The 15,330-nt window shown below is 45.6% G+C and overlaps 1 protein-coding gene across 3 annotated transcripts in view; it reads left to right on the top strand.

Moving 5' to 3' along the window:
• The window catches only part of DCLRE1C (DNA cross-link repair 1C), a 343,172-nt gene that overhangs the window by 193,871 nt on the left and 133,971 nt on the right, over window positions 1-15,330 (top strand). For 2 of the 3 annotated variants that reach the window (XM_086919712.1, XM_086919710.1), the window contains exon 8: window positions 9,327-9,467. The exons of the other annotated variant lie outside the window; for it this stretch is intronic. In XM_086919712.1, coding sequence (XP_086775838.1) covers window positions 9,327-9,467 — 141 coding nt within the window. The remainder of the gene's footprint in view (window positions 1-9,326; window positions 9,468-15,330) is intronic. 3 annotated transcript variants of the gene reach the window in all.

The following is a 15,330-nucleotide window of genomic DNA, read 5'->3' as shown; positions in this document are numbered from 1 at the left end:
CCCTATGGTTCCACATCAGACTACACCACACCATGCAGTAAACGTGCCCTTCAATACCACAACTATCCATATAAGAGCAATTACATTACACATCAAAACACAGCAGAACTATACATAAATAAAGTTCACTTAGTACATATCACCACACCGCACCAGCGAACACACCAATATACCAAACAAGACAATCTCATATTGCACCACTCCACTTCAGTCTACCTCACTACAGTTCATACACCAACATATGCCATCATGTCACATCAATTTTCAAGTTCACATCTCTCAGTACCATACCACTCTCAACACACACAATACCACACAATGCCACACTTTCTCAGACTTTGGCACACCATATCATTACCTATCACCTTAAAGGTATGTGTTCCACATCACCAAATGCCACATAACACCATACCTCACCTTACCACACTAAATTGCAATCTATTTCTATACAACCAAAAGAAGTACAATAGCCAAGACCACACATGACTCCCCACACCCCCCTATACCACCCTCTGCAATACCACATCCGTCTAAACCATGCTAACCTGCTTCTTTACACAAGTTACAGCAAGACACAAGTCTGACACAGAAAAGGAGGGTGTTCAACATCTAGTATAAACCATCTATCTATTATGGCAAACCTCTTCCAGAAAAACATCACACTGCTGGGCCAAACAGAGCTGTAGTAGAATATAAAAATATAATGCAAACCACACAGCCCTCACCCAGAGGCATCTGCTTGTTTACATCCATAAATGGACAAACAATAAACTTGAGGCACAGGGATAGAGACACACCACCACAGTGCAAATTGAGCAAAACCACCACAAACACACTGACAACAAATCAGGAATACACAAGTCTGATTTCCCCAATAAATGAACCTTCTGTTGGAGAGCAAACTACCATAAAAATTAAGGGTATTAACAGACCATGTAAACAGTGTAGGGTGGCTAAATAAAAATACCTACCATAACATAACAAAGAGTTATTTCCTATTTGCACAGTTGCTACTAACACAGTATCAGGTTTACTTCCCCGCTTTCTGGACATCCAAGTCCATTTTCTTCTTTGGCTCAATACACCACAGAAAATCCTATTTTGACACAGTAAGTATGTAGATTTTAAAGGTGGTTATGGTGATAGAGGGATGTCTATCTTGGTCTGAGACACTTTTAATTGCCCGAGGATTTGGAGAACAAAAATATTCTGTCATCTAGAATATGAAAGGTTTAGACTCGGGCCGCAGAAGTGCTCTATGGCATGAACTGCTTCCCAGGGAGCTTGAAAGGGGTCATCTGGTGAACAATGTCACATGAGCTCTGAAAAGCCATCAGTGATGCTAGAACACATTTCTGATTCTGGATGCTGGCCCGGGGCTACAGCAAGCTAAAACTGTAGGTGTTCTAAGAGCATCATGATGCTACTGAACAAGCAAGTGTATCAAAATGAGCATGACAAAAAGTTTTAAGTGGGGAGCTGAAGGGATGGAAGCGGGTGAATGATAGTCTGAGACATTTTTTGTGAAAATGTGGTTCAGTTTGCATTATGGTGCGCTATTATGAATCATGTGAATACATTGTGTCAATTTATTTTACAATAAAAAAAATAATAAAGAAATGAGTTACTTAGAAGAGCCCATTAATAAATCAGAGTGGGTTTAGCCACTCTGATTTATTAATGGGCTCTTCTGTATCCGGTTGTGCAATGTGTAGGATGTTGCGTTTTGGTGTGGTATAGATTGGTGTGGTGTACATTAGTGTGGTGTTAGATTTTGTGGTGCTATGTGACATATGTGGTATGGTGATCAAGGAGGTGTGTTGTGGTACAGTAGGGTGTGTTGTATACCATAGAATGTATGGTCCTGTGTGGAGGCATGAAGACAACAAGGGTGCTGTGAGGGGCGGCAAAGTGACAGGAAGAGTTTTGCAATAATAGATAGATGGTGTATACTAGATGTTCAACACCCTCATTTTCTGTGTCAGACTTGTGTCTTGATGTAACTTATGTAAAGAAGCAGGTAGGTATGGTTTAGACTGATGTGATGTTGCAGTGGGTGGCGTAGGGTGGTGTTGGGAGTAAAGTGTGGTTTGGGCTATTGTACTACATTGGGTTGTATAGTAATTACATAGCAATTTAGTGTGGTAAGGTGAGGTATGGTGTTATGTGGCATTTTGGTGACGTGGTACACACACCTTTAAGGTGAGACTTAATGATATGGTGTGTCAAAGTCTGAGAAAGGTCGGCATGGTGTGGTAGTGTGTGTGTGTGTTGAGAGTGGTGTGGTACTGAGAGATGTGGTGTTGAAAATTGATGATGTGACATGATGGAATATGCTGGTGCATGATATAATGGGCTGTAGTGAGGTAGACTCAAGTGGAGTGGTGCAATATGAGATTGTCTTGTGTGGTATGTTGGGGTGTTAGGTGGTGCGGTGTGGTGATATGTACTAAGTGAACTTTGTTGTGGTATAGTTCTGCTGTGCTGGGCAATGTAATTGCTCTTATATGGATAGTTGTGGTATTGAATGGCATGTATACTGCATGGTGTGTTGTAGTCTGATGTGGATAAAAAGGAGTTTGGCCCATGCGGACAGAAGTGGGGTAAGGGCCCAAATACTTTGTTACAAAGAAGGTAACCTTCTTTGTAACAAAGTAGTCTGATGTGGAAGCATAGGGAAACTGTGAGAAGGGTTGATGGATGGGTGTGGTGCAATATGATAGCATGTGATGTGGCTTAGTATAAAGTGTGGGATGTTGTCATTTGGTATAACTATACTTGTATCTGGTGGTGCAATGTGTAGGATGTTGCGTTTTGGTGTAGATTGGTGTGGTGTGCATTAGTGTGGTGTTAGATTTAGTGTTGCTATGTGGCATATGTGGTATGGTGAACAGGGAGGGGTGTTGTGGTACAGTAGGGTGTGTTGTGCTGTACACCATAGACTGTATGGTCCTGTGTGGAGTTATGAAGGCAACAAGGGTGCTGTGAGGGGCTGCAAAGTGACAGGAAGAGTTTTGCCATAATAGATGGTTTATACTAGATGTTGAACACCCTCATTTTCTGTGTCAGACTTGTGTCTTGATGTAACTTATGTAAAGAAGCAGGTAGGTATGGTTTAGACTGATGTGGTGTTGCAGAGGTTGGTATAGGGCGGTGTGGGGAGTCAAGTGTGTTCTTGGCTATTGTACTACATTGAATTGTATAGTAATTACATGGCAATTTAGTGTGGTAAGGTGAGGTATGGTGTTATGTGGCATTTGGTGATGTGGTACACAGACCTTTAAGGTGAGACGTATTGATATGGTGTGCCAAAGTCCGAGAAAGTGTGGCATAGTGTGGTATTGTGTGTGTGTTGAGAGTAGTGTGGTACTGAGAGAGGTGGTGTTGAAAATTGAAGATGTGACACGATGGAATATGTTGGTACATGATATATTGGGCTGTAGTGAGGTAGACTCAAGTGGAGTGGTGCAATATGAGATTGTCTTGTGTGGTATGTTGGTGTGTTCGGTGGTGCGGTGTGGTGATATGTACTAAGTGAACTTTGATGTTGTATAGTCCTGCTGTGCTGTGATGTTGCATGTAATTGCTCCTATATATAGATAGTTGTGGTATTGAATGGCATGTATACTGCATGGTGTGATGTAGTCTGTGGTGGAACCATAGGGAACTAAGGGAGGGGTTGATGGGTGCGTGGGGTACAATATGATAGCATGTGATATGGCTTGCTATAAAGTGTGGGATGTTATAATCTGGTATAAGTATACTTGTATCCGGTGGTGCAATGTGTAGGATGTTGGGATTTGGTGTGGTGTAGATTGGCGTGGTGTTAGGTTTTGCCCTACATACTGACCCTTATTAATAAACTCCAACACATTACCCTCACTTAGAAAGAAAAACACAATACACAACACATGTCATCACTATGCATTTTATTTTCCTTTTCATGACTTGTATAATTCTACATCAGTGCCTTTAAAAAGGTTTATTTTCTTTTTAGTAATTGTCACTTACATTGTGCATTTCAACTTTGGCTGTGCATCATGTTGCACCAGAAAATTTACTGTTTAGGTCTGTGACAGCACCTTAGTATGATAAAGAACCAGGCACTGTCCTGATACACAGCCCACACAGTTGCATTACATACAGGCCCGTGTTTATTATCCCTCAATTATTAAGTTCCTTTAGAAAGAAAGAAATGACAACTGCACAGAGGGTGTTTTTATTTATTTCCCGGACATCATTTTACATCAGAGACATTTAAAATATGTATTGATTTTTTCCTTTTCACACTAGGAATCATTTTACACCAGGCCCTTTAAACGTAGGTTGTGCAAGATATTGCACAGGCACCCTAGTAGTCTGGGGCTGATGTAGCACAGTCTAGCAAGTTACAGAACACTGCCTGGACATGTTGCCAATCCCTTGCTGCCGCTTTACAAGATGACCATGTTTATCACCCCCAAATACATTACCACATATGTAAAAGAAATCACAATTGCATGACCCTTGTTTTTATTTTCATAAATGCTGTCACTTTCGCCCATAGACTTTTTAAAATTAGGCTGTAAAATTACCACCATCGCAATCCAATGGCCTAACTTCCCTCCTCTTTTAGGGCCAATGGCTCTCCTCTCAGGCCACGCAAACCTGGCAGCAAGAAGGCCTCATGGTTCAACGATGATCTTAAGAAGTCCAAGAAACTCTGCCGCTCCCTTGAAAAGGCCTGGAAAAAAGACCCAACCACTAGCACCAAGGACGCCTTCAAAAACGCCACCCGCACTCACCACCAACTAATCCGAAAGGCCAAGAAAACAGCATTCAAGGATCGACTTGACAACAACGCCCACAACAGCAAGGAACTTTTCAACATCGTCAAGGAATTTTCCAATCCCTCGGCCAACTCCAACGACATCACCCCCTCTCAAGCCCTCTGCGACTCCCTAGCCTCATTCTTCCACAACAAGATTGCAGACATCCACAACAGCTTCGACAACCAACCCGGAGACCAACCCATCCAACCATTTGCTGAACATTCTCCCCCCGTGAACACCCTTAACGACTGGAACCCAATCTCCACTGAGGACACAATCCGCCTGATGAATTCCATCCACTCAGGATCCCCCACAGACCCATGTCCTCACCACATCTTCAACAAAGCAGACTCCGTCATAGCACCGCACCTCCGAGACGTCATCAACTGCTCCTTCAACTCCGCCTCCTTCCCGGAAGACTGGAAACACGCTGAACTCACCGCCCTTCTGAAAAAACCCACAGCGGACCCCACCGAACTCAAAAATTACCGCCCCATTTCGCTCCTTCCATTCCCGGCCAAAGTCATCGAGAAAGCTGTCAACAACCAGCTCGCCGCTTTCCTCGAAGCCAACAAATCACTCGACTCCTCACAATCTGGCTTCCGAGCAAAACACAGCACTGAGACCGCCCTCATCGCAGCAACAGACGACATTCGAACTCTACTGGACAATGGAGACACAGTCGCCCTCATCCTCCTCGACCTCTCTGCAGCATTCGACACAGTCTGCCACAGCACCCTTTTACAACGCCTCAATAACATCGGAATACAAGGAAAAGCACTTGAATGGATCACCTCGTTCCTCACCGGAAGAACCCAGAGAGTCCGCCTTCCACCATTCAAATCCGAGGCCACTGAAGTCATCTGTGGCGTACCACAAGGATCCTCACTCAGCCCCACCCTCTTCAACGTATACATGAGCCCCCTCGCGGCCATCGCCCGCCAACACAACCTCAACATCATCTCCTACGCGGATGACACTCAACTAATCCTTTCTCTCACCAATGACCCCAGCACCGCCAAAACTAACCTACACGAAGGAATGAAAGAAGTTGCCGAATGGATGAAACAAAGCCGTCTGAAACTGAACTCAGACAAAACAGAAGTCCTCATCTTAGGTACATCCCCCTCTGCATGGGACGACTCTTGGTGGCCGGAAGCCCTTGGAAAAGCACCCATCCCGACAGACCACGCACGGAACCTAGGCGTCATCCTGGATTCTTCACTCTCAATGAACAGACAAGTCAGCGCCGTATCCTCATCCTGCTTCAACATTCTCCGCATGCTCAAAAAAACTTTTCGCTGGATCCCCACCGAAACAAGGAAAACAGTCACCCATGCTCTGGTCACGAGCCGACTGGACTACGGAAACACCCTCTACGCAGGTACTACCGCTAAACTCCAGAAGAAACTCCAACGAATCCAAAACGCCTCAGCCAGGATCATATTAGACATCCCGCGCAACGAACACATCTCTGGTCACCTGAAAGACCTCCACTGGCTACCCGTCAATAAGAGAATCACTTTCCGACTGCTAACCCACGCACACAAATCACTCTACGACATCGGACCAGAATGCCTCAACTCACGACTGTCCTTCTACACCCCCTCCCGCCAACTACGTTCTTCCAGCCAAGCCCTCGCCACTGTACCTCGCATCAACAAGACCACCATGGGAGGCAGATCCTTCTCATACATAGCTGCTAAAACATGGAACTCACTCCCCGCTTACCTTCGCCTTACCCAGAACCACCTAGCATTCAGAAAGCAACTTAAAACGTGGATATTTGACAAGTAATCCTCCTCCCCTTTCTAAGCGCCTTGAGACCCTCTGGGTATGTAGTGCGCTATATAAATTATCTGACTTGACTTGACTTGACTTGGGGGGCTGGCCTATCTCCCAAAAAAAGACCCTGAAACACTCTAGGGCTCCCATTCCACAGATGGACCTCGACGCTGCTCAAGCAACATCAGGCTACAGCCTCTAGCCAGTGGACATGCCCAGACATGTCCCTGCTTGCCCAGGCATGTCCCTGCTGACCCAACAAAAATGGCGCACACAGGTAAGTCTCTGCTCATCCATCCCACAACCCTAAAACACCCCTGTAGGTCCTACTGGCGGCCTTGCCGCTAGCCCTAGGCACCCCACACCATCACTCTACACCCCTTGACACACATCCATTAATTCCTGTGTGAAGGGCACTCGCACACTACACACGCCCCACTTCCACCACTGCCCCTCTGGGGGAGGGTGCCTTCAGGCCCTGGACTTCCGGCCCTGGAATTCCGGCCGGGGGCTTCCGGCCTGGGACTTCCGCCCCCCAGACTTCCGGCCAGGGACTTCCGGGGAGGGACTTCGGGGGAGGGACTCGGGGGCGGGATTTCCGGCTCCTACGTCACTTCCGAGGGGCGTTCCCACCTGTCAAAAAATGAATGGTGATGGGTTGTATCATTTCCTTACTACTATTTGGCAGATGATATAAAATCTTTAAAAAAATGTAAAGACAGCTCTTTACTGTCGCAACAGGGAAACTGACCCTCCTCACACAAGCCTGTCTCAATTTGATGCATCACAAACGGCTTATTTTATTCACAGTTAAACAATGAGGGTTAGAAAAGTTCAGAAGTAGTTCATTTCATCGGTTACAGATTAATACATGGCAATCATAAGAAACATGAAGTCACCTGTAACCCTTGGCTTTAGCCTAATTCAATACATATACTTTATTGCAGTTTCTAATAGTGCTTAACAAACGTAACCATTCTTTGTTTGTGAGTGCATGAATATTTGTGGTAAATACAATTTTAGTGGAGTGTGTGGTTTATCTTCGTGCATCTAAGACCTCTGTTTTCTAAGCTAATTGGATTTTCTGCACCCATTGTCTAATCAAGTTACAATCTATTTGGAAACACAAAGTGCATGCCAGGAACCTGTGTGCTAACTCCATAATACCTTCAAGCTTGCTAAACAAAGTTGGCCTTTAACTTCAACCCTTTCAAGTTACTTATTCCATTATGGCTTTAAGTGAATTCTTAACCTTTCTTTGGTCAGTACAGGATTTGGGCCTACACCGTTCTTTCACTATGTACAGCTATGTGCTTTCTGCTAGTGTTTGTTGTTTACTTTGGTTTTCGTTTTTTGCATTTTCTACTTCGTTCATATTTTAAATTTCCTATAGCAAGAGTAACATACAAGTTACCCCCTTTGTGATTTTATTACTCTTGGTGATTGCTCACTGTCCTTCAAAACTATACATTTGTACCGTTGTAGAGCCTTCTATGTTGGAACACATGCATGGACTGGATTCCCTGCTGTAACAGTATTCTCTTAGTGAAGCTCTTTCCAATTAGTATCCTAACAAGTTATGTAGGAGGCAGAGTGACGACTAAAGACCAGCAGAAACACCATGAATGCCAATAATCTTGGGGACAAGAATTTCTTATCCCCTGGCGCACAGGTAAAAATAAAAACATAGTTAATCAGCCAGGATAATTTGTGTCACAGGTATTAAATCCATAAACATAGAGCTAACATATCTTTACAATCTTTAAAAATAATTGTACCTACAAACTGGAGTATCAAGTACATTTATACCAATATTTTAGAAAGCCTGTTTAACTTTTATTTAACAATACATTAGTGTTTAACACACAGTTAGCTTGGTTATTACCCTAATAATTAGAGGGTGTTTTTTTCCCCCACTGTTGCCTAACACTATACATAAATTCCATCCTCTGATCAGTTGTAGTACAGTTAAAATGTGTTTTCGTGTGGTACTTAAATTGACAGATGGGACACCAAGTAGTAGATTTATGCCGTATTAAATACTCAAAACTGAATAAATAAAATAAATGACAAGGTGTAGTCTCAAAAGAAGGTGGTGCGAGGTTCTCATCAGCTGGTAATAGGAAGGAGCTGGGACTCTGAATAATTACTTTGTAAGTAACTCAACACGCTCGTCTACCGACTTTGAAGATCGACAAAGTAAATTAAATGCCATCGAGCTTGGCAATGGTAACAAAAAGAAACAGGACTCATGCTCTTTTTGTAAAATAGGGCTACATTATAGACATGACTTAGCTGTCTCTTGGAATGGAATTCTTCTGGAGTTTATAAATCATTGCTTATAAAGCAGAGAAAAGACACACTTCCGTGTATCCTGAAGTGGGAAGATTCTTTCTTTACATATTTAGCTTTTTGTACATATGATACATTTGGGGCTTATGCACTGGCATGAACTAATAAGTTCTTGGAGACCCCTGGACGGGGATTAACATGTCTGATAAACTCTGTGTTTATCTTAAAATATATATTTCTGCCAATGATCAACTCTATTTTTCTTTAAAATATATATTTCTGCCAATTACCTCAAAAGAACTAAACATTTCCAGATGCCATGTGTGTTTGTAGTCAAGTTGTTTAGTAGCATTGTTGATTTATTCAAATGTTTTATGCTTGAGCTTGATCTGTATATTCATTCAAGGTATTTGCAGTAATTCCACTTTTTGTGCTTAGGAGGAGTGCCTGATTGGAATTTTGGAGTTGGTCCGAAGTTGGATCAGTCTGGGTCCATACCATGTTGTATGGCTCAATTGCAAAGCAGCCTACGGATATGAGTATTTGTTTACAAACCTCAGTGAAGAATTTGGAATTAAGGTGGGTTTGCAGTAATAATAGTTTAATTTTTGTATGAAGTAGGTACAAAAGAGTTAAAGGGCCAGTTTTACGCCCTTCGTTCCTAAAAAAAATGTACATTACATTGTGGCCTACAATGACTGTGGACTTTAAATAGTCATGTTTGTGCCTGAGGGACTTTATATATATTGACGGTCTCAGAACCCTTCTATAAATCTAAGCCAATTTCAATTCCCACTTTTCACTAACTCATCTTAAATCCTAGGCCAGATGTGTCCACCCTAAGTTACGAAGGGGTCACACCCTTGCCGTATTTTCAAAATATCCATGTAAAATAAATGCACATATAATGAATCTAAATGAAACTCCGTTATATAGTTCAAAATCTTGCCTGGATGTGGCACTTCTGTAGTTGCATTTGACACCAACACACCACGTAGTGCTCAATAGAACTATACCCTGGACAAAAACCTCCCTGGTTATGTGGAAAAAAATAGTTTTCTGCGGTCTGATTTATATAAGGTTTTGCATGAACTGACCCTGATATTTTCTCATCACAGGCCAGGCGAGGGTGGTCACGTTGCTATACTACAGGGCTCTGCTTGCAGGGGATGTAGTTGCACCTGCCGTGTCTCCTTCAGCGCTAGGAGGAGGACTTGGGGACTTCTCTGCCCGATTCAGCTTGGAAAAGTACACTGGAGCTCAACCCCAGGGTATCTAAGAATGCTCACTTTAAGCTTATGCAGTTCTACTGGCTCACAGATGCTTCTTCCCCTGACATCCTGGCAGCTATCCCTTCGGGATACTACATATTGCAAGCTAACCGCCCTTCTGGTAAAACTGGCGGAGGGGTTGCAGCCATCATCAGGCATTCCATCCGTTTTTCCCCAGTACCCACCCCTAGTATCCCTATGACTGACTGCCTCGCACTCAGATTGGAGCAACCTGGGTCATCACTCGTTTGTGTCTTAACTTACCGCCCCCCCCAATCCATGCCTACTTTCTCTGTCCAGTTCGGTGACCTTATATCCCACCTCACCATCAACAACGCTAATGTCCTGGTCCTGGGTGACTTTAATTACTGGCCGTCAGACACCCATGAAACCCCTGATTCACTGGCTTTTTCAGATCTTATGTCTGGTTTAAATTGTATCTGACATATACATTCACCCACGCATGTCAAAGGCCATATTTTGGACCAGGTTTGGACCTCCTCCTTGGACATCTCTGCACCCCTTATTTTCCCTTGCCACTGGTCAGATCACTTTTTAATTACTTTTTCTTTAGCCAGACCCTCTCTTGCCACTACGGTCCGGGAATCCAATTTTCGGGCACGTAATTGGAACAAGGCTGATCTCAACAAATTCACCTCCCTCCTCAGTACATCTACCCCACTCATTACGGAGCCTACCACTTCCATTGATTTCCAGTCAGAGAACCTCACTCACTGGCTTATCTCTGCCGCTGACTCGGTGGCCCCTTTAAAATCAGTTAAGACGAGGCGCAGACATGACGCCCAACGGTGGTTTACTGAGGACCTTAGATCATTGAAACTCAGTCTCCGTCAGGCAGAAAGGCGTTGGCGTCGGGGATATTCCCCCGAGGCTAAAGAGCTTTTCTCCTCTCAGATGAGAGAGTATAAGTCGGCAATAACTCTGGCTAAGTCTCGCTATTTCTCTAGCAAAATCTTGGACTCCTCAAACAAGTCCAAGGACATATTTTCAATTGTTGAGGAACTGTCAAACCCGGCGAGAGTCACCATTGCTCCCCTCCCTTCCCAGTCCTTGTGCGACTCCTTGAACCAATTCTTTGTGGATAAGATCATCAAGATCAAAACCAGTATTTCTCCTTCAGCCTCACCGGTCCCCCCTCGCTCAATGTTCCTCTCCACCCTAATAACCACACCTTGACCCAGATCCCCCTTATCTCAAAGGCTAATTTTTTCACACTTTTGCATAAAGTTTCCTCTGGCTCCCCTAGCGATTGTTGCCCCCCCCTCGGCCCTTCGGAAAGCCTTTATCTCTTGTCCTGAACCCCCCCTAGCCCTCTTAAACAACTCTCTGACTATCGGGGAGGTTCCTGGATCCTTCAAACGGGCCGAGGTGGTTGCCATTTTGAAAAAACCTTCGGCAGACCCCTCCATCATGAGCAACTACCGCCCAATTTCCCTCCTCCCTTTCCTCAGTAAAGTTCTGGAGTCGCACGTAACCCAAATCCTTAGTTCTTTTATGGAAGACTCGTGTGTTTTAGACCCTCAGCAGGCTGGGTTCAGACCTGCGCATTCCACAGAAGCAGTTATCCTTTCTGTGATGGACGAACTGCGCAGGGGGGCCGACTCTAACACCTGTCAAGCCCTGGTCCTTTTGGATCTGTCGGCCGCCTTTGACACGGTCGACCATGACATCTTGGTCGACCGTGTCAGAGAGGCTGGCATCCAGGGCACCGCCCTGGACTGGGTTCGGTCTTTCTTGACTCAACGCCATCAAGCAGTCAGGCTGTCCCAGTTCTCTGCCACCCAAGTCGAGCTGACCTGCGGCGTTCCACAGGGTTCTTCCTTATCCCCTCTCCTTTTTAATTTGTACCTGGCCCCACTAATTCGTTCCCTCCGTAGTTTTAATGTCTCCGCGTTTAATTACGCGGATGACATTCAATTGATCTTCACCATCGATTCCTCTGATGAATCTATTTCTACCTTTCAAAATACCCTCTGTTTTATCAGCAATTGGATGGGCTTAAACCACCTGAAGCTCAACCCCGACAAGACCGAGCTGGTTCTCTTCCAGGGGATCCTCATCAATAGTCATAAGCATTAGAATATTCCCGCCCATGCGCGGGACCCTGGAAACAATATATTATATGTGCCCCACATATACATATACATATATATATAAATATATATATATAAAAATAAGCAATTGCAGCCAAATAAAACAGTAGAGCTGGAATATGCTGTGAAGAATTTCCACCATACATGTGTATTAGCATTAGAAACATGAGAAACAACACCAATGCTTGTTTAGAAACTGTTTTAATGCTTAGAAAGCAGTAGAAATTCTTATAACACACTGTAAGCATATACAGCTCCCAGGCTGCATTGCAAATACCCAGTCTAAAAAGACTGAAAAGCTAACCTGTAGCTGCATGTACTAAAACTGACGCTGTGCCTTTAAGGCACCTCTGCCCCTAGCTTCCCATCATGCCTCAGGGGTTACAGTTAGGTCAGTTGTTCTTTCCGGCTCCTTCAGGAAGGACCCTGGATACACAGCTCCACATTTTTCTGCCTTTTTCAGTCAGAAAATCTTCAAAAGAACAATTTTTTGATTTACTTTGACTTTTAACATCAGGGTCAAGTAAATAACTGCTTAGCAGTCGATTTTTTGTGAGGTTTTCCTGTCAGGATGCCCTCATTATTTGATGATTGCCCTTCTTGTGGCCACAAGAAGGCAAAAACGGACTCTCATGAGGTCTGTATTTTATGCTTGCCAGAGGATCATGATCCTAAAGACTGTTCACATTGTAAAAATCTGTCTGACAGGACTCTTAAAGACAGAGAGAGGAACAGGCTCTATGGTCTGGCCCAGAGATCCATGAGGGGAAGATCTACAGAGAGGAAGAGTTCAAAGAGACCCAGAACTCCCTCCAAAGGCAAGTCAGAGCGTCCATCAACCTCAGCACCGGGCTCGGCGCTGACAAAACAGCATCTGATGGACAGTTCGAGAGAAAAAGCTCTGTCGACGTCGGGACCGGCGTCGATGAGGAAATCGTCGTCGAAAAGAAGTTCACCGACGTCGAAGAAAGCACCGCCGTCGTCAACTAGGCGTCGAGAGAAGCCACGAGATCACCGTCGACGAGAAGATCGGCGTCAAGACATAAGTCAACTCCGTCGCCGTCAACCAGGCGACGGTCGGCGTCGAGAGACAGATCACACTCGCCGTCGTCTCAACGTCGACAGGCTTTGAAGAGTGTGACACCTCCGCCGACGTCTCCACGGAGGCGCTCGGCGTCGAGGAACAAGAGCCCCCTCGGACGATCGTCGTCGAGGAAGGGATCATCATCGTCGACGGCGCGTCGGCGCTCGACATCGAGGATGTCCGATCCTCCGCCGTCGCCACATGTCAGGTCGACGTCGAGGGCATCGTCGACGACAGGACACCGTCGATTGCCATCTCCGTCGCCGACAGACCAACGTCGGTCGACGTCGAGACCTCCGTCGACGGCAGGGCAACGCCGTTCGACGTCGAGACCTCCGTCGAAGGCAGGGCAACGCTGTTCGACGTCGAGGGAGAAGACTCCGTCATCGGCTCGACATCGCCGGTCGACGTCGAGGGACCACGGGTCATCGTCGAGGCATTCGACGTTGAAGGTTATCACTCCGTCGACGCCGCAGAGGCGTTCGACATCGAGGGAAAGACTTTTGAGACGTCTTCCAACACCGGTGAGACGAAAATCTCCTTCAGTGCCTTCAACTGTTCTAGTGACGCAATCGGCTTCTCACCATTCCTCCTCAAGTACCTCTAGCTCATCGAGGTCCTCTTCTAGGAGTAGAAGTCCGTTGCCCCAGCGAAAGACAAGACTCTCGCCAAGATGGAATGCTCCGTTGAGCAAGTGGAAGGATTCTGGAGCGACGGAGAGGCTACGAAGATATGTAACCCACTCCACAGGTCACCTCTTCAGAGACTGATAGAAGAGGCAGACAGACAGAGTCCTATCAGGCACCGATCACGCTCTCGGGAGAGGAGAGCGGAAAGGTCGCATACCCCCAGGGTCTCCCGATCACCACGGAGGGAGCAGCCCAGGTCTCGAACACCGAGAAGTGAGGTACGGACTGAGAGATTGAGATCTCCACGAAGGGAGCATCAGAGAGAATCACGTTCTCCTCGAAGGGAAGAACGACCGAGAAGATCACCAGTGAGGAAGGAGAAAACTCACCACAAGAGAAGGAGAACGCCATCATCCTCCTCTTCATCTTCTTCTAGATCTTCTAAAGGGGATTACTCTCCAACGCTGGCAGACAGCCCTCGCTCCAGAGCTTCCCTGCTTGACGACGTCAACACATACCTGGACGTCTTACAAAGGGGGGCTCACAAACTTAATATAGAGATGGCTGTTCCAGAGGTTTCCACTACTGTGATTTTTGAGACCCTTCGTCACAAATCATTTACACGGCCTTTGCTCCCATTGGTTCCAGGGATAATGGACCCAATCAAAGAGGTTTTCCTCACGCCAGCAACGATCAGGGCGGTACCGGCACGTATCCAGAAGAAGTATAGGCCGGCCGACTCAGATCCAATCTTTGTTAAGGGAGAGCCTGCGGCGGACTCAGCTATAGTAGCCTCAGCTAAGAAGAATCACACAGTCGCTCCTTCTTCTTCAGTTCCTCCTGACAAAGACAGCAAGACGCAAGATTCTTGGGGACGCAGGGTATGCAGCACAGCAGCTTCATCCCTGAAAGTCTCTAGTGCATCAGCCCTTCTCGGAAGGTACGATAGAGCCCTATGGGACTCCATGGAACGATTCAAAGAGAAATTGCCCAAGGAGGACCAGAAGGACTTTGAGGAAACAGTGACGGAGGGCTGTTTGGTGGCGAACCAAATGATTAGTTCATCTGCAGATAATGCCCTTCTAGCAGATCTTCTTGGCTGCGTTTCACTGGTCTCAAACCAGATGCCCAGCAGCGCATCCTCAATCTACCCTTTTCAGGATCTTCACTCTTCGTGGAGCATGCCGATCAGGAAATGACCCGCATGAAGACAGAGTTGGACACAGTGAAGGCGGTTGGTCTGGAGAAAAAGAAAGAGCCGTTCAAACGACGCTTCAAGACCAACAAGAACCGAGGAGGCCAACAGAGGGTTCAAACCCCTCAATGGTCTCAAAACAAGCCACA

This window comes from Lissotriton vulgaris, chromosome 1_1, assembly GCF_964263255.1.
Source record: "Lissotriton vulgaris chromosome 1_1, aLisVul1.2, whole genome shotgun sequence".
In the NCBI taxonomy this organism is placed as follows: domain Eukaryota; kingdom Metazoa; phylum Chordata; class Amphibia; order Caudata; family Salamandridae; genus Lissotriton; species Lissotriton vulgaris.
This window is presented reverse-complemented; position numbering and strand designations above follow the sequence as displayed.